Here is a 22946-nt window from a genome sequence, read left to right on the forward strand (position 1 = left end):
GCTGACAGCATGGAGCCTGCTTGAGATTTGAGATTCTCTCTCTCCCTTCCTCTCTGCCCCTCCTCTCTCTCAAGATAAACAAACATTAAAAAAAAGGGGGGGGGGTTATTACCAGTATGTGCATATTCATGTCAGTGATATGGCTGGAACAGTCAACTACCTCCATCTGGCATCTTATTTCCTAAAATCTTCACTGAATTTCAAAAAAGATTTTCTTGACCAAATCAGCACGCATGTAAAACAAATAAAATCAAAGCATCCTATCTCCTTTGGTATGTATGCACATGCTTGTGTATATGTGTATGTATGTTGCATATATACTCTCTCTAGGGATTGAGTTAACCAGCTACAAGAAGATGGTAACTTACATGTCATCGACATAACAGGGGTAGGGCATCTGCTGCACATAAACACCAGTTTTCTTCTCAGTGCCAGTCAGCACCCTGATGATTGCCTGCTCCACCACATCTTGCAAGTAGGCAAAGCCCCCCCAGACGTACCGCATATCCTCAAAGGGGTCAGCCCGAGGACCCGGGTCCCAGTACCTAAAACCAAACCACAGGTGATCAAATATTCATTAGAACCATAACACCAAAAGAAGCCAGGGGCCCCTGAGTGGCTTAGTCAATTAAGTGTACAACTCTTGATTTTGGCTCAGGTCATGATCTCAGGGTTCATGAGCTCGATCCCTGTGTCCAGCTCTGTGCTGACAGCATGGAGCCTACTCGGGATTCTCTCTCTCCCCCTCTCTGCCCCTCCCCCACCCACACTCTCAAAATAAACAACCATTTTAAAATAAATTAATTAATTATAAAAAATTTTAAAAACCAATCACTCACAATCCTGCCACCATTACAAAGCCACTATTTTCATTTTTGCATCTTATTTTCTGGTCCTAGCGATCATGTGCACTTATGTTGAAACACATATAATCAGAGTGGGCATACCACCTGTTGGTTTGGTTTTCTCCCCCTTGGTTTGCTACCTAACACTGCATTAAGTGGACATACCAAATTTTGCTTAGTCATTCCCTTTTATACTGGTTATTTGACCTTTTTTTTATTATATGAAATTTATTGTCAAATTAGTTTCCATACAACACCCGGTGCTCATCCCAAAAGATGCCCTCTTCAATGCCCATCACCTACTCTCCCCTCCCTCCCACCCCCATCAACCCTCAGTTATTTGCCCTTTTTTGTAAAAATGGATCATGCTAGTGCAGGAAACCTAAAGCCTTTTTTCTTTTTTTCCTCTTGATGTAATGCCGTGGGATTAATTCTCTTGAGTGGGAATGCTGAATCAAAAGATGGTATTTTATGACCTTTGAAATAACAGTCTCTAGCAATGAATGTGCCACTTTCACCAAAATCATGCCACCAATTTGAGGGTTTTTTGGGGGGAATTTCTACCAAGTTATTAGTTAAACTGAAGTGCCTCTAGTCATAATAACTGCTCTTGTCATCCCCAAAACTGGCTGGTGTGGCAGGACTGAACTCACCCATCTTTGATTTTATTTGTCCTCTCCACATTGTCGATGTCCATTCGGATCTTGTACTTGACATGATGGGGCAGCTCAACACTGCCAGGAGTGATTCCGGTGAACACGATCCCAGCCCAGAACTTCCTCTCATCCAGCAGCTCCATGGACTTGTTGATGAGCCGGACCTCTGTTGCTATCGGTTCAAGCTTGTTCAGGTTGACACACTGACGGAAGAGGAACAGCCTTCATAAGAGCACTGGTGCCCAGTATGATACACTGTGGCCAAGGCAGACTCTGTCCTAAGAGGAACACGCTGACTGCGAGCCATTTTTATCCCCGTGCACTCATCCTCTCCAAAGTCATTTTCTAATATTCAATTGAGAATGGAGTCTTTTGTTTTTTAGCTGCAATTTAAGAGTAATGCTGGAAGTACTTAGAGATAAGTTACTTATACTGATTTTTGTGGAGGGAAAGAGGTTGAAACAATGATCATACCTCATTTTCCTCGGTCTTCTTGGCAATTCTGAATCGTTAACTAACCAAGTAAACAGACCAAAACAAAACAAAAACAAAAACACAAAACACAAAACAAAAATAAAACAAAAAGCCACACGCTCACAAAAAACACCTTATTTGTCCCTATTAAGTCACATAATTTTTAAAACTAGATTTTTAAAATGTAATCTATCCTATTAGATTTTAGATAAATTTAATAAATAATGCCTTTTTAAGGGCATGTTTTCTTGTCATTAGGTTTTGAGCTACAAAAGCTCTGGAAAACCTACAAGACGATGGACAAAAACACCCTTGAGGGAGATAGAATAAAGCTAGAGTTAGGTCTGTTTTGTTCACACGTTCAGTCATTCAACTTTTATTGAGTGCCTTTTGTACACCGAGCCCTGTATTAGGTTTGAGGGATACTACTGGAAATAAGACTAGACATTATTTCTCAACTTTCTTCCAATCCAAACCTCATTGGACCATCTCAGAGAAAGAAGCCAAAGACTTTTCCAAATGATCCATGGATCATATCCTCACCTCCATGAAACGAGAGATGGTCTGAATTGCCTGGTTGGTCTCATTGAAGGCTTCTCTCCAGGTGTATACAGAGCCATTGGCAGATTGGACATCCTCTGGGTGCTTGGCCAAAAATGCCAGGATGTCTTTAGCGGTCCAATCTAAGCCATCTAATTGCTGTTCCCAAAAGTGGTCATTGCTTCTGCTGTCCAACAGTGTCTGTCATTCCAATGAGAAAGTACAAGCAATAAACACCAACTAAATCTAGATACTAAGTCTTATAGGATTTACAAAACCTAACCTTTTCACATATGTTGTCTTTTTTTTTTTTTTTTTTTTATCTTCATAGAAAACTGTAAGGTAGAAATAGTGTTCCCAAGTTACAGGTGAGAATATGGAGGTTAGGGGGGTGGGGGGAAAGTATGATTTTAACCAAGGCTGAGTCACAATGCTAACAGGCATGGAAGTGAGACTCAGAGTCAGACTAGTCTGGATCTAGTGTCCATATGTTTCCAGCCTAGCCTAACAGATCAACTACAGTAACAACAATGATCATACTTATTCTGTACATTTTTTATATTAGATTTATAAGCTTTACCTCACACAACTCCATGAGGAAGATCTGTCTAAAAGTTCCCATTTTTACATATGGGAAAACAAGTTCAGAAGTTCAAGTCCCTAACCTAAGTTCACACAACTACTTTGGTAGCAAAGCCATGGTATGAAACATGGACTCTGATTCTACCAAATCTTCCCCCTGCACTATATCGTCGTCTTCTTTTGAGACTCAAGCTGATGACTTGAGGGAGACATAATGACCTTATCTCTAGACTGAATAAGACAAACGCACTTGTGCTGTTTAGTCTGGGGAGATGCTGCCACTGTAGAACCAAGTAAAATTGCTGGATGCGTGGGTGGGGATGCAAAAGAGACCTGTCTTCCATTTTTCATTCCCTAGCTGGTTGGTTTCCCATGTGGGTCAACATGGAAGAGAAAGACAAACCAATCTGGTGTTCAACCAGTAGATCCAGAGGGCTGGGGCAGAAGCCTGCACAGTGCATCCAGAAAAATGAGTCAGCTCCAAACTCAGCTCATGGAAAAGGAAAAGTGGGTACAACTACTGTCACAGCTTTGTGAGGGAAGATGAAACTCTGGATCCACTGAAATGGAATCTCTAAGGAGCCAAACACTGCTACTTTTTAAGTCACTCTTACTTTCACTAACAGTTTAAGTTTTCCCCCATGTGGCTTCATATTTATTATTTTAATGGGAACATAACGGTTTTATGGAGTATATATACTATAATTTCATTAACTATTCCCATACTGCTAAGAATTTAGCCTATTTCTAATTTCTCACAATAACAATTATTACAGCAATAACACTTCCTCTCATACAGTGACTTCTTTCTTTAAAATTATTTCCACAGGATACATCCCTGAGGGTGTATGGAATGGAGTGCTATCCTGCACTTTTTTTATGGTCCTTCCAGTTTTCATTCCAAATTGCTTTCCTATAGGGAATTAAAATTTATACTGTCATCAGTAAGATATGTAAGTATTTTTGTTAACATAATAGATACAGGTTTTTACCTCACAGTTCACAGGGGTATGCGTTACAAATTCGGCATGACTTTATTCGGAGACTTGAACAAGTAAGAGCAGAATAAAGACACATGGCATTTGGGGTGAGGCCTGCCCTGCCCTGTGTGGCTTCTGAGCACATGGTTCAGGAGGCAAGACCAGAAAGATATGCCCAGTGAGAGCACCGATCACATGGCCATTCTAGGGTATTTGAGAGGACCTAGAGACCTAAGATCACCCTTAGGAGCGGTAGCCAGGGAGGAAGCAGGGCCTTGAGATGAAGGAGGCAAAGAGCAGCTCAGAAAGGAGAACAATTTAGTGTCAGTGTGTCTATGACTCAAAACAGAAGTGCCTGCCTCCAGATCTGGGGTTGGGGAGGGGGAGGCATGGGAGGTGATACAGTGGATGTAGACAGAGCTGGAAACAGTGGAAAGATAAGAGCTACCACAAAGTAGAATGGTGGTTGCCAGGGGCTGATTTAAAAAGTTTTTAATGTAAGTATAATATATATTATTAGATGGAGAGTTTGGCATGGATGTTTCAGCAACTCACAGACTCCCAGTTCTGAGAAGACAAGACACTTAGAAGGAAATGGGTAGGTCAAAGGGTACAAAGTTTCAGTTATGCAATATGAGTAAGTTCTGGAGATCTGGTGTACAGCAGGATGACAGCGGTTAACAACACTGTACTGTATATGAAATGTGCTATGTGGTTACTTTGTGAGGTGAGGATACATTAATTAGCTTGATTGTGAGGATCATTTTGCAACATCTACTATATCAAAACACACTGTAGAGCCTAAATATATATGATTTTTATTTGTCAATTATCCTTCAACAAAGCTGAAAAAAGACAGACAAGAGCTACTCCAAAAGAAGCAGAAGCCTCAGGCACCACCTCACATACCAGACATGAGGAGGGTACAGAGGACTGAGCAGCCCAAGTTTGTGGAGTCAGACACACACTCCTTAAGAGAGAGAAGAAAGGAGATGAGGAGGCTCCTTCAACTTCCACCCACAGGCTGAGGAGTCCCTCAGTTGGCGGCTTTACCACCTCTCTGCACTCCGGGCCTCAGTACCCAGTGGTATACTGGACATACCCACCATCCACCAACTAGAAATCTTTCCCCCTCCACAATCAAGCTGTTATCAGGCTTCACCTCCTGCTGATGCCTTGGCCACCCACTTAGATGGTCTCCACTCTGGTCTCTGCCTTCCACCTTTCCACACTTCAATCCACCTATCACATCAGATTAATGTATCTACGTCTCTCCTGCTTAAAACCTGTTCACGGTCCCTCAGAGCTTAAAGTAAAAGTTCTTGGATTTACACACAAGGTCTTCCAATTCACACGCCACGACTTTCTCCCCATCCACAGTTCCTACATTTCCTATTGTACATCCTGTGTTCTCCCAGCAGAATCCCTAACGAATGCCATGGCCATGTTTACAAGTGTTTTGTCTTCTCAGAACTGGGAGTCTGTGAGTTGCTGAAACATCCATGCCAAACTCTCCATCTAATAATATATATTATACTTATATGAAAAACTTTTAAAATCAGGGATGTCAGGCTGGCTCAGTCAGTAGAACAAATGATTCTTCATCATTGGGTGGCGAGTTCAAGCTCCACACTATGCATAGAGATTACTTAAAAAAATAAAATAAAATCTTAAAAAAAAAAACGTTTAAATCAATCCATCAATCAAGTGGGGAAGCATCCATCTGCCTGCAGACTAAAACTCATGGAGTCCCTTCAACAGGGCCCCTCATAATCTTCTGAGATGCAGAAGGAAAGACATCCAACAAATAAAAATCTGGATTCAAAGGACAGGACCAGGAAGAAGAGGTGAGAGACCACATCTATGTCTATGGTGCTGTGAGTGGCTGGATCATGTAATCCCTTTTACAGGAGAGACTGGAGCCCAACAGAGACCCATCTTTGAAGAGCAGGAGTTGTTACTGTGAGTCAGCAATAATCCATAGATCCATACAAATTATTCTTTTTTTTTCTCACCCAAGTCCCTTAGTTTTTTGTTTTTTTTTTTTTAATGTTTATTTATTTTTGAGACAGAGAGAGAGCATGAATGGGGGAGGGTCAGAGAAAAGGAGACACAGAATCTGAAGCAGGCTCCAGGCTCCGAGCTGTGAGCACAGAGCCCAACGCGGGGCTCGAACTCACAGACTGTGAGATCATGACTTGAGCTGAAGTCGGATGCTTAACCGACTGAGCCACCCAGGCGTCCCAGTCCCTTAGTTTTTAAAGGCCCCAATTTAAGAATTCTGAATATGTAACAACACTAGAGCAACAAAGATGACTCCAGCTTTCCCATCAGTGGAAGGCAGCCTGGGTATTGTCCCCCCCCCACCCAGGGCATCAAGGGAGAGTACCTTTCAGGTAGGTACCACCTCTAAAACTCAGCTGCCCCTCTGATCAATGAGGTGTCAAGATAAGAAACCTGGTAAAATCCACTCCTGCTTCTTAATGGCAGTAGAAACAAAAAAAAGAGGGCTCCCTCACGGTGGAGATAGGAAATAGTCTAATGATTCTCTGACTCAGCCCAAGACAGGGATGATGTGATTAACCGGCACTCAGGTTCAAACAAAGGAAACATTCTGCTCTTGCTCAGACTCCTCTGCTTTTGAATCCAATTGTCTCTAGAGTACTTATCCCTTTCAAGTGGCTCGGAAGCACTAAGTGCAATTCCCCTCCACACCTTAACCCTGTTCTGCACTCACACAACACCTTGGGAGCGAGCATCTCAGCCCAGTCTAGAGGTCAGACCAGGCTTTGCCCCCACACCTCTGTCAAGACCTACACCAAGATATAGGAAAGCTAAGTAAGATGCCATGGTTAGCTTTAGAAGAAATGAAAAACTCAAGGTCCTATAATCACCAATACCAACCCTCGCTCAGCTTCTTGGAAAACTGATTTTTGACCACCGGGCACATTGATGCTGATATTCATACAACAGTGTTATCTGTGCATCATCACCTGCAGCTTGGGCTATGCTTAATACCTCTATACTGGTTAAAAATAAGAATTCTCATCTCAGTCACCTCTAGGAAAGTGACCAGAAACTCACCTCTCTAGCATCAAGCAGGCACTCAGGAACCAGAGGGATACTCACCCGAACAAGGTCCATTTCTGGGTTACTCTCCATGAAGGTCCAGATCTTAGGGCTGAGCTCTTCCCACATGCCTTCCAAATCATGAAACACAGCCAGTTCCTGAAAGGTCTTATTCACCTGGAGCCACGTAGGGAGCAGGGGCAACAGAAAAGGGGAGGCAGAACCATGAGATACGCAGCTGCCCTCTGACAAGATGCTCCATCACTATTTCCAGTCTTTCCCACACCCAAGAAGAATCTGCCTGCAGCTATGATTCAAATACCCAAGGTTGGAGAGCTGGCCCTCCATAGTCAGCTCTGGCCTGGGTCACACTTGGGGTTCTCACTCTTTGGAAACCCCAGAATAGCCCCGAGTTTCCCCGATATAATCCATTTGAAACCACCATCACCTTTTTGCCCATAAATTCTAGGAGGATTCTGGAGAGGGACTTCTGGGCCTGGGCAGCTTACCTCAGCCATCACCTGCCTTGTGGCTGGAGTGTCAGGTGTATATAGGATCTTCCCAATAAGCAGAGGCTTTAGAGCTTTCCATATGATGCGGGAAAGAGGACTGGACTCCAGATTCTTCATCAAATCATTGCAGTAAGGGGCTATGAAGAAGACAAAGGCAGATATGCATATGCATGGTCATATACTTATAGGAACAAGGGCTTTGGAGCTAGCCAGACAGTCCTGGGTTCAAATCTCTGCTCCACCACTTAACAGCTATGTAACAAATAACTTCACTTGCCTGAGCCTCAGTTTGCTCCTCTGTAAAAATAAAGTTATGTACTTGGCAGAGATGTGGGGAGCATTAACCGTTGTTATCTGTAGAGCTCCTATGACAATACTTGACAAATAATCAGAGTCTATTATAACACTGATTGTGGATAACTCACAACCGAGATGATCTAGAAACAGGTTTTCACCATGCACACACCTGCATAACTCTAGATGCATACTCTTACGCTAGCCCTTCTCAATTTGTTTTCATTGAAAACAGACAGCTGGATTTAGATTTTAGTTTTCAAGCAAAAATAAGACATTTCCCTTTAATAGGTCCCATCACAAGTATATGTAATAAATGTAATAAAAACCTCTAACTGGAAAATCCAAAATTATAATAGACAGCAGGGCTTGATTATCCAGAAGGATTCTTGATTTTTTTTTTTTTAATTTCATTCTGAGTTCTTTTAGGTACCAAGTATCCTCTACATACCGCAAAGAGGATGTAATTTAAAAAGAAAAAAAAAAAAGGATTTTCTCACGGTTCTATCTGCTTTGCAAATGAAAGTTCCCTTGGGTTGACTTGCAAGTGAGGGAGTGGAGCGGATGGCATTTCAGAAAAATTGCCTATAATGCCATCCCATTAGGCTTGCAAAGCAACTGGCGATGTCTAGAGTGCTTTGCTCCAGAGAAGAATAAAAAGTTCTTGTGTTACAGTAATGCACAAAAAGCTGCCTCGCTTAGTGTCTGAAAGAAACACCTGTGGCTGGAAGTGGAGAAAAGCTCACTTGCATCATGTTTTCAAGGAAAAGGATGTCACTGTCTAAAACTGTAACACTGGTTCCATGCTGCCACCAGGCACAGAACACACATCATCACAAAACTGCCCAAGTGCGAGAAAGAGATATGGAGTTACAAGGTTCTTTAACACCACCGTGCAGCTAAGAAGCAAAAACAAAGAGCAGATCAAATGCCTGAGGTTGATGGTCCACACACACCACCATTAACAGCTTTTTCAGAGGCCACGTGGTCTACCAGAAAAAAGCACGGGGCCAGGCAGATCTGGGCTTAACATGGGCTCTTGTGGATTAGCTATGGTGTGGCTTTGACTGAGTCACTTAACCTCTCTGAGCCTATAAAACGTGGGGTTACACAATATTCCTTGCAGGGTTACTGTAAGGGTTAAATGAGATAATTTCAATAGAATGCCCAGTACATAGGAAATATTTCCTAAATGTTAGCTTTTATGGCTGTTATTCTGTTATTTTAAAGTTTTTATTACAAAGCATGCCTGTGAAAGGGAGGGGAAAGAAAAAGAAGACCCTTGATTTCTCTGGGAACTCCCTTCCACCATCCCCCAGGAAACTGGGGAGGTTGGCTTTCAATCTCTCATGCATGTAATAAACACACTATGTACCTGAGATGTGCCAGGCTCCATTCAAAGAAGTGAGGACAGTCAACTGATAAGGAAAAGACTCCTCTAGGAGCTCAGTCTGGTAGGCAAACAGACTCCTAAACATCCAGCACTGGGTCAGAGGATAAGGGTAAGCACGAGGAAGGAGGGACACAGCATTGAGTCTAAACTAAGTGGGGGCTGGGGCCAGGACTGCCATCTGCACAGACACTCACTTGTAGAATTGTCATAAAAGGTGCCAGCATCTTCCTCAGTGCCGTTGCCTCCAAAGAGGGCTTTGTAGTTGTTGTCCTCGTACCAGTTGAGGGACTTGATCTTCAGGCCCCCACCCTCTGGATGGCCACACACAATGCGGGACACAGCCTGGTAGATCTGGGTGGAGGAGCTGGAGCTGTTCACACTGGTCAGGAACATCACCTCCTGCCGCATGTCACTCCAGCTGCTCATGCTGAACAGCTGGTGCCAGGGATGGGGAAGGGAAGTGGGAGGGAAGAAGGTGGGATGGGGGAGGCAAGTGGGAGGGAAAAGGGCGTAGCAAGGGTTGGGGGAACAGAGAGAAAGAAACATCTTATTTTCTTGACCTCTCCAAAGCCACATCTCAGAACATCTCAGTCCTGACCTCTTAGTCTTGTGATAGGATTGCCAGAATCTTGCAACTCCACCGGTGGTCCGGGGACCAGCAGCAAAGTTATGAGAGGTTGTCTGAAATGCACATCTAGATCCACCCGACTACAATTCAAATCTGCATTTTCACAAGATGCCCAGGTGATTGGTATGCAAATTAAAGATACAGAAGCACAAACTAGAAGTCAGTGAAACCCCTGGTGATGGGCTTTATTTCCTCTGGATTATCTTCTGGTTTGTAGAAGAGAATACTTAGCCTGAATAGCCCTGTGTTTAAATACATCCATCAGGAACTGCTCACGCCCTCCAGCACAGACTCATTTCTAAAACACCTTAAACTTTCCTGTGGAAACAGAGGAGGCCTCTGCCCCTTGACAGAAAAGGTACTATGTGTCAAATCCCCCATCCTGGTCTCAGTTAAGTGTCAGGGAACACAACAAGTATAAGGTGGGAGACCCAAGGCTGAATCCCAGCTCCCTGTCTCATTAGCTTACAGCCTTAGAAAAGTCATTTCTCTGAGGGCCCAACCTCTCACCAAGATGAAGCTAAACAGAGTGTGGAAAGGAGTAAATTGCATGAAATAGAAATGCCCTGCAAAGAAATGCTCCTGCACGGGAGGAGTCAGATGCCCCAGCAGCCAGGGACGACATCTGCTACTTACACCCCAAGCACTTTGTCTCTTATACAAATGTTCTCCAGCACCTTGTAAAGTTCTCGGCCCAATTGTTCTTATCATTAAATATTTATCAAGCACTTTGCATTTCTACACATTTCACAATAAATCCATAATAAACCTTCCTGGAAATGTCACAAGTTCTCAGCACCCAGAAGACCGAGCCATAAAGGGCAGAGGGGAGAGGCTGAGGGGCCCCACCCACAGCCTGTGGAAGGCCTAGCTTCCAATACCATGGGCCCAGTTTTGTACCACACAGAGCCTCCTGGTTCTTCTGCGGAACATGGTCCTCGATGCTGTAGATCCTGACTTTGCCTTCTGCCTCCAGAGGGAAATCAGGCACTTCTAGGAGTAGGTCAGAGGTCACAAACATTTCTCCCTCCAAAGAGGGAGCATGTGACATATGCCACAAGAACACAATTAGGTGGCCAGCTTTTCCTTACTTTATCTTTTCATAACCCGGATGAGGTCTATCAACCGGAAGGCAGAGGTAGCCAGACCTCCTTTTGTTGGGAGGTGAACAGCACCGGAGATTGTTTAATGAAAGTAAAAACCACTCATATCTCTTCACAGGCTGCCTCACTACCACCAGTCCACCATACCCCAACAGAAAGAACAAATTTCTTCCCATATAAAACCAGCACATCTTTGGACAGAGGCACCAGAATGACTGTTATTCCGAACTGGTGGCTCTTCCGGGCACCTGTCTTGGGGAAACTCCTACTCATTCTTCTATACCTCAGCTCAGGCTCCACACTTCCTCTGTGAAGCACTCCTCCTCACAGAGAAGGGTGACCATTCATCCTCCAGCCCACAAAAGATGGTGTTAAATAATCACCTGTGGAGTCAATCACTGGCTGTCTGATCGCTTTCTCAAGACACTGCAATGGCCCCTTTTTCCTTGACCCCTGCCTAGTCTCTTCTCAATAGAACAGCCAGAATGTCAACAATCTCATACTCCAGGACATGTCATGTACCCTCTGCTCCAAACCCTCCACTAGCTTCTCATCTCACTTGGCATAAATGCAGCCTTACCAGTCCTGCAAGGTGCTCACCACTCCTTCTCTGACCTCAGCTCTGAGCACCTTCTCACCTGCTCATTCTGTCCTGCCCACACCATACTCCCTCCTGGGTCTTTAAATACATTCCTTAATCAGGTCCTTTCATCAGCATCTTTGTTATCTGTGGCCCCTCCTGCTTGGAGTGGACAACATATGGTCACTTCTTCACATTCAAGTGTCACCTCATCAGAGAGGACTTCTCTAATGACCCCACCTTTAAAACAACACCTCATCACCCTCTATCTTTCTGACCCTGCTTTATTTTTCTTCATTGCAGTACGCCTGCTGTCACATCATATGCTTCCTGTTTATTTCTATCTTCCACCATGCAAGCTCCATGAGAACAGGAAAGCCAGTGTGCTCACTGCTGAGACCCTGACATCGAGCAGTGTCAGGCACCTGGTAGGTAACTGGGATGCGGTTCCCTGCCCTGCCTTTCCAATCTTGTCAGACACACCTTCCCTGTCACTCAGATGTGGAGCTCATGCCCAGTTTCACTCATCCAGTTACTAAAGTCCCCATTTCTACCCAATTGCCAGACCCTATTGTTGCAGATTTCCTTCTTTGAAGGATATCCTTTCTAGTCTAGTCCAGTTTCCATCAGAGCTCATCACACAAAAAACAGGCTATAGCAGCAAGAACGTGCAATTTGTAGTCTAACAGTCCTGAGTTCAAATCCCAGTCTTTGCCAATTAACTAACCAAGTGACTGGGCAAGTTGTCCAACTTTCCTGAGCCTCAGTGCCATCTGTAAAATGGGCACAGTAAGATCCATTTGTCATGCAGATGATACAGGGAAATTGGGTGAAACTTCAGGAATCAGGGGAGGTCCTCAGAAATTGTTACCTCCCTTTTCCTTTTCCTTTCAAGGGTTGTGCTTTGGTCAAAACATCCAGCTTTCCTTCCAAACACTGAACAGATACACACGTGCATTTATTTACTTATTCTCTCCCATTTGTCCCAGGGAAATATCAAGTTAGACAGTAAGTAATTCATGATCACAGGGACTTGAGGGTGGGTAGCCCTTGCTTGACCTGGACCAGGGAGCAAGCAGGGCACAAGGAGGCAGCTGACAAGAAAAATAATATATTGCTCAGGTGGAGAGTTTCTGCCTCATCAGCAATGGGAACATCACGATTTCCACTAGTTTTCTTACCCAAGACAAAAGGCAGACCTGGGATATAAAGAAAACACTGTACCCAAGGTAAAATTTAGAGACAGCCTCCCACATCATAGTCTTTGCTCTGCTTGCTCGAAGGCCGGGAGGGAAGTAGTACAGTGTAGGTCAGTGTCTGCCAACAGGACCGTAGAGAAATGGCTATGGATTTACAGGTCAGTTCCTGTTTTTCTTTCTGCCTCCTGGAAGAACACCAGGTGACCCAGATTCTCCACCCACAGAAAGGTCACCAGCATGCACAACCAAAAGAACAAATGGCAGGCTGGAAAGGACTTCTCCTGAAAGGGACCCAAAATGCAAGGCTCTTCAGTCAGACACCCATGAGCAGAATTCAAAGAAAAAAGAAAACTGAACTAAAAGCAATATGCCAAACTGTCGACACGTGTTTGATCTCTGTTTTTCCAAACATCCTGCATTCTCCACAATGAACATACAATACTTTTATTCTCAGGAAACTAAATTTTGGTACTCAAAAAAAATTTAACAAATACCAAAAAACGATTTAGAGAAGCAACTCAAAATAAGGCTGGACCAAGTTTGAGAAGGTTATTCCTGTCTGATGTCCTGGACATTCAGGCCTGATTGCTTCTGACCGCCACCCCTCGGCTCAGCTCCTTACACACTGGGCTCCCGCTCCTCCTCTCCAAGTCTAATCTGAAAGAAGGTTGGGTGTCACTAAAGTGAAGCACACACCGGCTGGCAGGCAGAGGGAAGGGTAAGTGATCTTACAAGTACCTACAGGCCTCCTGATCTTGTGAATAGAAGATTGGTCTAACACATTGGTCAGGCAATATGTGGACCCGAAAGGCAAACTCAACTTAATGTTTGTCAAGGAAGGACATTCCCAAAGGTGAATCTAGAGGCCAGGTGTTTACAGGGAAAGGTCTAAATGAGGGGTACATAGTTCATAAAATGACTGGCCTCACTATTGGAAAAGAAATACGGAGAAACGTTTGGTAAGACAAATGCAGCGCATGGATGATGACGGGAATAATCCTCTTTACCAAGGAGTCATTAACGAGGGGCAGAGAATAACAATGAGACAAAGTTCTAGACCAGGTATCGGGCCTTTAGCCACAAACTAATTAGCTCTGAAACATCTCTGCATCTTGGTTTCTTCATCTCTAAAGTAAGGAGCTCAAACCAGTTAATTTTTAAGATCACCGATGCTTCTAAAATTGTTTTAATGTTGGGGCGCCTGGGTGGCTTGGCCGGTTAAGCGTCCGACTTCGGCTCAGGTCATGATCTCACGGTCCGTGAGTTCGAGCCCCACGTCGGGCTCTGTGCTGACAGCTCAGAGCCTGGAGCCTGTTTCAGATTCTGTGTCTCCCTCTCTCTCTGCCCCTCCCCTGTTCATGCTCTGTCTCTCTCTGTCTCAAAAATAAATAAACGTTAAAAAAAATTTTTTTTTTAAATTGTTTTAATGTTTCACATGATACTCAAATCAAAAGGACCCTCGGGGCGCCTGGGTGGCGCAGTCGGCTAAGCGTCCGACTTCAGCCAGGTCACGATCTCGCGGTCCGTGAGTTCGAGCCCCGCGTCAGGCTCTGGGCTGATGGCTCAGAGCCTGGAGCCTGTTTCCGATTCTGTGTCTCCCTCTCTCTCTCTGCCCCTCCCCCGTTCATGCTCTGTCTCTCTCTGTGCCAAAAATAAATAAAAAACGTTGAAAAAAAAATTTAAAAAAATAAAAAAATAAAAAAAAAAAAAAAGGACCCTCTACGCCAAACTCGGGGTGGAAAAGAGCCATAGTGGATGGTCTGCCTCCTGGTGTTAGATAGACACAACTTACCTCTTGGGCCAGAGTCCCAAGACTATCCAGCAAAGTTTTTGTGGCCTTAGTCAGTTCCTTGCTCAGGACAGGAGATGTATAGTTTAGTTCTGTCTGCAATGAGAAAAAATACTTTGTTTCTAGGTTCAAATGTAAACCTGAAATGTCTATTGAAAATAAAGTTAATTAAAACCATTCACCATCTTGAGTTTAAAACACAAGAAACCCACGCCTAACCAAAGTAAAGACACTAAAATTATTCTAACTGCAGATTTGCAAGTTATTTCAGATAAGAATTACTAATGCTTTGATGAATGCTTTTAAGTAGTGTAGAAATATATATTTAAAACTAGTTGATATGCAATCTATAAAAATATCTCATGCTGAGGATGTGTGTGTGTATGTGTGTGTGTGTGTGTGTGTGTCTGTCCAATTCAACTTTGACCATAAATTCCCAAATCTGCAAGATGAACTACAGAAGAATGACTTCAAGAAACAAGTTTGAAATGGCCCACAAGAAAGGAAGAAACTGAAGTTGAAAGCTGGCAAAAGCATGGAAAGGAGAAATTCTCCCATTCTGCTCAAGTCAGCACTATTTGTAACACTGGAAATTTAATACAGAATGCTTATTTTTATGCCTACTTTTAGCCAGATCTCTGTATTTACTCCTGTGTATATTTCATTGCTGTTATAGCCCACCTAGCTTCACAACAAATGTAAGAAAATAATTAATTGGGCCCAAGGAAAAGATAAGTTAGGGCAGCAAGACTAAGCTAAAGAAGAAAGAACAGTGATGCACAGACTCCGAGGCCAGAATTCCAACAGCTGAGGAGCCTAAAATTTAGGTTCTGGGTTTTTAGGCTTCCAAAAAGAAAAGGATATAGGGCCAGTTTCATCATTTTTATTTGTTAAATAGAAAAACAAAAGTCTTCAGGGAAAATCCATCTTTCCTTGGTGCTTCTATAGGCACCATTTTCTTTAATACCAGACACCTCTTTAATCTAGAGGAGGCTGGGATTTTTTGCTATTTGTCTTCCATAGGGGCATGTTGTGAAATCATAACGCACACTGCGAGGAAAATAGCCGGAAGTAGATGGAGTTCATCATGATCTCAGAAACAGCAGCCTGGGGAAGGATTTCCTCTAAAAAGAACTCTAAATACAGGGGTGCGTGGGTGGCTCAGTCGGTTAAGCATCCGACTTTGGCTCAGGTCATGATCTCACGGTCCTTGAGTTTGAGTCCTACATCAGGCTTTGTACTGACATTTCAGACCCTGGAGACTGCTTCGGATTCTGTGTCTCCCTCTCTCTCTGCCCCTCCCCTGTTCATGCTCTGTCTCTCTCTGCCTCAAAAGTAAATTAAAACGTTTAAAAAAATTTTTTTTAAAAAAGAACTCCAAATACAGAAGATTAAGTTCGTATAATCATGACCATCATCATGTCTAAGCATAATCCTGAATGTGTGTTTCTGATAAAATCTGTCTAAGGGTTCTAGGAAAGAATTTCTCCAGCCCAACTCAAGAGCTCCCCTAGAACAGCTTGGTCACCAGGGTCCGCCTTCCCCGACTCCCAGTCCTCAGATGGGCCCTTCACCACTATATTCAGGTAGGTCCCCTTGACGCAAATCACAGATTACGTTAACAATTGGTCCTTCCATTAAGTCATTATGAGCAAAAACAAGTGGGACATTTTTGGTTTTTTTTTAACTTCCTTACTTCAGGTTCACATCATAACTAAAGGTTATCACCTTAAAAGTCGACCCTACAGAACCTACAGTAAGGAAAACTTTTACAAACCAAGAGATCTTAATTGGAAGGCGGAAGAGGTGAAGTGTTTTTGTGCTTACCATGAGGCCCACAAGATGAGGCATGATCAGGACTGTGTAGCAGATAAATGCCAAGTTAATTTAATGTACATTTTCAAAACTTAAAATTTGGTAGTTAACCCATTTCTTTTATAAAGTCTGAATGGAAATAAGATTCTGAGGACTCTTGTCACTCTGCCCCTTCTTCTCTGGTTATGGGGACCTGAGGTGGCTACTGAACCCCGGGCAAATGACTCCAATTCCCCATGCCCCGTTTCCGCAACTGTGCAGTGGAGTTCATGATGTGCATGTATCTCAGCACTGTCAAGGACACTGAATTACAGGCCATGTGCAGAGCGCCTTACGCAGTGCCTGGCACATAGCACGTCCTCACAATTCTCAGAAATTTCACCCCTGCCTTTCTCTTCCCTTCCTTAAAAGTTTACTACCAAAACTGAAGGGTTTTCCAGTTCCGGAAAAGGCATACATCCTCCCTTCCACTTCCTGGCTAGCTCTCCAAGAACTGTTTCTCCTGTTGAGAGGCCTGCCCTCTGCTAAGCAGAGAGCTACCATTGTCCTCTCAAAGCACATCAGCCACACCCAATGTAGGATTACTAACATTAATACTCTTCAGTGCAAGGCTAAGACCTAATTCCTGAAGGCTTGAGATGAAATGCTTCTTTCTTCCCTACAATCCCTCTTTCTCAGTGTTTGCAAAACTGAAACAAAAGATGTTAAGTAGATGAAACGTATACTATATTAAGTAATGTTCAGTGGATGAAATATAAATATAGATTCTATTTACATCACACATATACACAAACACACACACACACACACACACACACACACAAACTTGTCCCAAAGCTGACATTTAAATTGAAAAACCTGAAGGAAAAGTCATAACCTATGTTTAGGTATATGTATATATCTATACCTACATACATATACACACATATAGGCACACACACACACATTTATCTTAATGCACATGTATGTGTACCTTCTATATACAGTGATACTGATTTTACCTTTACAGCAAAGGTATAGTATTTTTTCCTAACTAGATCTATTTAAGCACAAGAAGTGAATCTACAAGAAGGAAATATGGCATTACATGGTACCAATGGAGCTTGACAGAATTGTGAATGACCAGGTTTCGCTGATACAGTGTGGTCTTAGGCGGGTTGTTAAACATGCAGTCTCCCAGCCCTCTGAGACCTACTGATTCAGATGCTAGACATGTGAGCCAGGAAGCCTCAGGACTTTTTTTACACATAGAAGTTTGAGAACCACTAAGCCAATGGCCCCTGGACAATGTTCACGCCTTTTTTTCACAGCATGCTTTGCACAAAGGTGGTTGTTTGTGCATTCCACATCTGGTCAACACGATGCTATCTGCTTTGGATGGTGAAGCCAGTCAGTTCACCTGGACTTGAATGGGATCAGAAATGGCGCCAAATGCAGAGGAGGCCAGAACACCACACCAAGTGAGTGGCTGGGCAGCCACTAAGTGCAAAAGACCAGGTATCTAAAACCTTAGCTAAAACACTGGCTTGTTGTCACCAGTAGCAGTCATCTTTCCCCTGAAGGGTACAGATCGATTGGCAGCTCATGTTGTTTTTAGACTAGGTCTTCCTCACCTGTATGAACATAAACTTGCATAGGTAACAATTTTTCCATCAGGTTTTTCAACTTAAAGGTCTTACCTTTGGGGCAGGCTTATTCTTCTTGTTTTAAAAGCTACACAATTCAGCAAAAATCCATGCATGCACTGCATGGCTATTTCACCCACGAGCAACACAGTGCACCACAGACCTAAATCTAAGGACTTCATCACATTTACCATGGATATCAGACCTTTACATATTCAGACACAAATGCAATACTGCATCTTACTATGTGGCTGCTGTCAGTGGTCTGAGCTCTGGTTGGTTTAAACTGTTCTAGGTTTTGGTCTCTAACAGAAGCATTGGCTGAATCCATCCACAAGTAATAGGACAATCAATGTCATTATTAGGATCTCTTTTACACTAATTGTTGAGATTAAATGCTCAGTGTTCATGAACGTAAGTATTGGCAACCTATTGCCCATACAAATAAATTCCCACTTTCGAAGATGTGTTGGTAGAGTTGTACACAAGTGTGGGTTAACATTACAGGGTTTTAAAAAAAAGAACACACATATACCATTCAAATTCAGCATCATTTAAAGCTCAGATCATCCAGGTATTTTGCTCAGGACTCATTTTTACTTTTCTGTGTTTGGAAAAGTAAATACAGGGAACAGACTGATGAGAATCTGCGAACTTAATAATACAAATTCATGGAGAAAGAATGGGCTAATCAATTAGTGTCGCTGGAACTAGTCATTCATGTAAGAAAAGTTAATATTTTCTGTCTCACACCTCTATATAAAATTAAGTTCTTGGTAAATTACAGAGCTAAAAGTAAAAAATGAAAAGTTACAAATACATAGCAGAAAATGTACTTATGAACTTGGGGTGGGAAGGCCTTCTCAAAATATAAAAAGTCCAAACCAAGGTGGCAAAAATGACTCCAACTTTTAAAAGCAGAAAGTAGGCACCAACAGACACCATAAAAAATGTGAAAAATCTAAGCCATATACAAATGGATTTTTTGAAGTTTAGGTATAGGGGCGTCTGGGTGGCTCAGTCAGTTAAGCGTCCGACTCCAGCTCAGGTCATGCTCTCGTGGTCCGTGGGTTCTGTGCTGAAGGCTCAGAACCTGGAGCCTGCTTCGGATTCTGTGTCTCCCTCTCTCTCTGCCCCTCCCCCACTCGCACTCTGTCTCTCTCTCTCAAAAATAAACATTTAAAAAAAATTTTTAAATAAAATTTACATATAAAAAGGGAATACCATGCAACAGCTAAAATGAATCAGATGCCACATGTATCAATACTGATAAATCCCAAGAACAATGCTGAGTGAAAAAGAAAAGCCACAGATCAATATGCACATTTATACAACGTGAACACTACAAACCAATACCATATAATGTTATTAGCAGAATGCAAAAACATATACATGGTACCAAGCATAAAAACATGGAACTCCAGGATCGTGATTACCTGAGGAAAGAGATGGGGACACACATGTGGCATCGAGGATACCTGTCACGTTTTCTTTCTTGAAAAGAATCTGAAGCAAGCAAGGCAAACGATGGATGATGAAACAGGGGTGTTCTTTATACTATTCTCTGTGCCTTTTTGTGAGTTTTAACTGTTTCATACTTTTCTTTTTAATTAAATGAGACATAAAAAAGGGAGGAGGAGGAGGAAAGGATGGGGCGTGGGCAGGAGTTAAAGAAGCATAAAGAGTGTAAATTGGCTTGACTACCTATCAAGCTGTGAAAGATGTCTAAATTCCCTAAATAAAATTAACCCCAGGAAACATGCCCTAAAACCAAGCCACAAAATGAAGCCTGAGAACCATGTGCCTGTACCTACTCTTAACTGTGGTCTCCTGCTAATACTTGACAAAGGCAGGCAAAGCTTGCCAACTGGTATTTCCAAACACTTCCAGTAAACAATTTACAGTTTTGAATTCCTACTATTATTTTCCTAAACAAAAATATTCCCTTGGCTATGAACTCCTGTAGGTCCCCCACTGACCACAGGAAGCAAGTGAAAAAGACAGTAAGAGCAAAGATAAAACCTTGAGCCAGGGACTATATGACCTGTGTGAAGCTAACCAGAATTCATGTATTATGAGATATTTTTAGATCATAACTAAATACTGCAATATCATTACAGGAAGAACAGACAAGTGTGTATTGTATTACTTGAAGGCTCCCACCCATTTCTGCAAAATGTGTTAATCGCAACAGTGCAACATTGCCTAAAAGCATGACATTATGGAATGCTGGCCCAAGAATGACAAAGGCCATTGTGCCCCCATTTTTCTGGGCCTAACAGACAATTTCATTACGGTCTTTCATCCTACTAGCTCAACTAAATTGTAAAAGACTGGAAATTAAAAAGGCAGTAACCTAGCAAAGTCAATTTGACTTTAATTTCTGAGCTGGTGTTTTATTTCAACTCAGCATCCAACATAGTTCCTGGCACAGAATAAGCTGGCACCCAGGAAATGTCTGTGGAATAAAAGCCAAAAGCAAGAGAAAAGCCCAAGAGATGGTCTGGTAGAAGTCCTGCCTCAAAGGGCATTTAAATTCACCTCATCAAGTCACCCACCCTCCGGAACATTTGGGTGGGTTCCCTTGCTCTAAGGATGAGGCCCATCGGCCTAATATAGCTCCTCAAAGTTTACCTCGGTTCATCTGTGGTCACCTCCACAATCTCATCTTACTATTCCTTCTCCCATCAAGCTTCACATAGCTCCATCTGCTCCACTGTAAACTACTCAATGATGTGCAGTTCCCCTAAATACCACCTTCTTCGTACACAAACCATGTCTTCTGTTTGGAACTTCTTCTCCCTGTTCTTTACCTGGCTAACTTTTATTCTTTAGGTCCCAACTTAACAGAGGCTTCTTTCCTAATCCTCAAAGACTGGGTTAGGAGGGCCCCATTGAGGCCTGCGTACTGGGAGTCAGTCGACTCGCTTGTCCTTGCAAATGGTGAGGGCTCAGATTAAAGCATGTCATTGCATTCCCTGCCTTTTGAACGTAGATGAAACTGCTACCATCACTGAACAAGGTGAGGTCTGGGTTCTGTCCAGCCTGGTCATGCAGATCTGGGCAGCTTGCCAATACTTTATCAGTCACCTCAGAACAGTCATGATCTGGTTTCCTTTCCTCAGAAGGTAGGAAAGTTGCAGGGTTCAGCATCTGCAGTGTTTTAAGAGTGACCAGTGAATTCTTGAGGAGGAGCCCCTGGTATTGGGCTGGCCGATTTGGAAAGGCATGAGAGTTTCTTCTCATGCACAGATTCCACACTGAACCAGTCTGTGGCCAGCCAAAACCTGCTGGCAAGGGACCCTCAAGGATGCCCAGTGGTACATCGACCTCCTCACCTGGAATCGGAGAACAGTAATCCCCCCACAAAACTACCATACAACTGTCTATCAACTCTCTTCCTCCCCCAGGATGAGCCCAAACCTGGCTCTGCAGACATTGGCAGCAAAAGGTGACAATTCCTGGGCTTCTGCGGCCTTCCTTTTTGAGGATGCATGTGCTGGATTCCTGGCCTGTCCCATTCACTGCCCAGCAGCAGGGAAACAAAGAAAGCTGTACCTTGCTCACCACCGCGTCCCTGGCCCAGTGCATGGCACAGATCGGGGCTCAATATTTGCTGAATGAATTAATTTAAGTGTTTGCTTATGGATGATCACTATACAAAATAAAGACTGGGAGAGAATATTATCAATGCATTAGAAGTCACAACCAAATAGAAACAGAAGACAGAACATCTGTGAAATTAAGTCTAATTGAAAACTCTTTTCAGTTTATAAAAATCTTATCCTCATCCCCCAATTTTTCAGGGACTCTACTACCAAATAATGTGGGTGTATATGTATTTGAATAAGATTTTCAATACAACGCACAATTTTACTTTCCCCCTGCAAATGCATGTTACTTTGGGTTCCTTAGGACATTTCAAACCTCTCTTAAATTCCCTCAGAGTAGGCTAAAAATCTCGACTTCACTTTGCCCATATTCAGAAAATCCGACCCAGGGCTAGGACAATATGTTTTAGTTCAAATTGAAAATAAGTAAGCCAGATACCAGGCACAAAGACCACACTGCCCAGAAGATACCCTATCTCTTTCCAATGATTTACATGACAATGAAGTTTTCCTTTGAGGAATATTTTAATATTTCTTGTCAAAGTAGGGAACTATAAAACTCCTGTCTGAGGGAGGAACTAATCTTTTAAAAACAATTCAACAATTTAAATATTAAGTTTTAAATGTGATGTGTTTAATGCATTAAATACTTTTTTGCAGTTTCTTAACAGTTAAATACATCTACTACCACAGAATTTAGGACCAAAATAAAATCTAAACCTTTATTTAAGAAATAGAGTATATTATGCTAAGTGAAATAGTCAGAAAAAGACAAATATCAGATGATTTTACTCATATGTGGAATTTAAGAAACAGAACAGATGAATATAGGGGAAAGGAAGGAAAAATAAGATGAAAACAGAGAGGGAGACAAACAGTAAGAGACTTTTATTTAAAAAAATAAATAAAAAAAAAACCAGAGCCCGACACGGGGCTCAAACTCACAAGCTGTGAGATCATGACCTGAGCCAAAGTTGAACGCTTAACCAAGTGAGCCACCCAGGCACCCAGACAATAAGAGACTTTTAAATACAGAGAACAAACGGAAGCATTGCTGGTGGGGTTTTGGGTGGGGGATGGGTTAAATGGGTGATGGGCATTAAGGAGGCACTTGTTGCGATGAGTACTGGGTGTTACAGGAAGTGATGAATAACTAAATTCTAGTCCTGAATCATTATTATATGTTAACTTGGATTTAAATTTTAAAGAAATTAATAAAAAAAAAAAAAGAAGGAATCTAAGGTCCAAAGG

The 22946-nt window shown here is 42.7% G+C and overlaps 1 protein-coding gene across 3 annotated transcripts in view; it reads right to left on the reverse strand.

Moving 5' to 3' along the window:
• The window catches only part of ABCA1 (ATP binding cassette subfamily A member 1), a 132473-nt gene that overhangs the window by 47916 nt on the left and 61611 nt on the right, over positions 1-22946 (reverse strand). For all 3 annotated transcript variants that reach the window (XM_049635500.1, XM_049635481.1, XM_049635490.1), the window contains exons 8-14: positions 14648-14740; positions 9540-9780; positions 7656-7795; positions 7207-7323; positions 2519-2716; positions 1499-1704; positions 369-545 (exon numbers count right to left, since the gene is read on the reverse strand). In XM_049635500.1, the coding sequence (XP_049491457.1) occupies positions 369-545; positions 1499-1704; positions 2519-2716; positions 7207-7323; positions 7656-7795; positions 9540-9780; positions 14648-14740 (1172 nt within the window). The remainder of the gene's footprint in view (positions 1-368; positions 546-1498; positions 1705-2518; positions 2717-7206; positions 7324-7655; positions 7796-9539; positions 9781-14647; positions 14741-22946) is intronic.

Source organism: Panthera uncia, chromosome D4, assembly GCF_023721935.1.
Source record: "Panthera uncia isolate 11264 chromosome D4, Puncia_PCG_1.0, whole genome shotgun sequence".
NCBI classification, from domain to species: domain Eukaryota; kingdom Metazoa; phylum Chordata; class Mammalia; order Carnivora; family Felidae; genus Panthera; species Panthera uncia.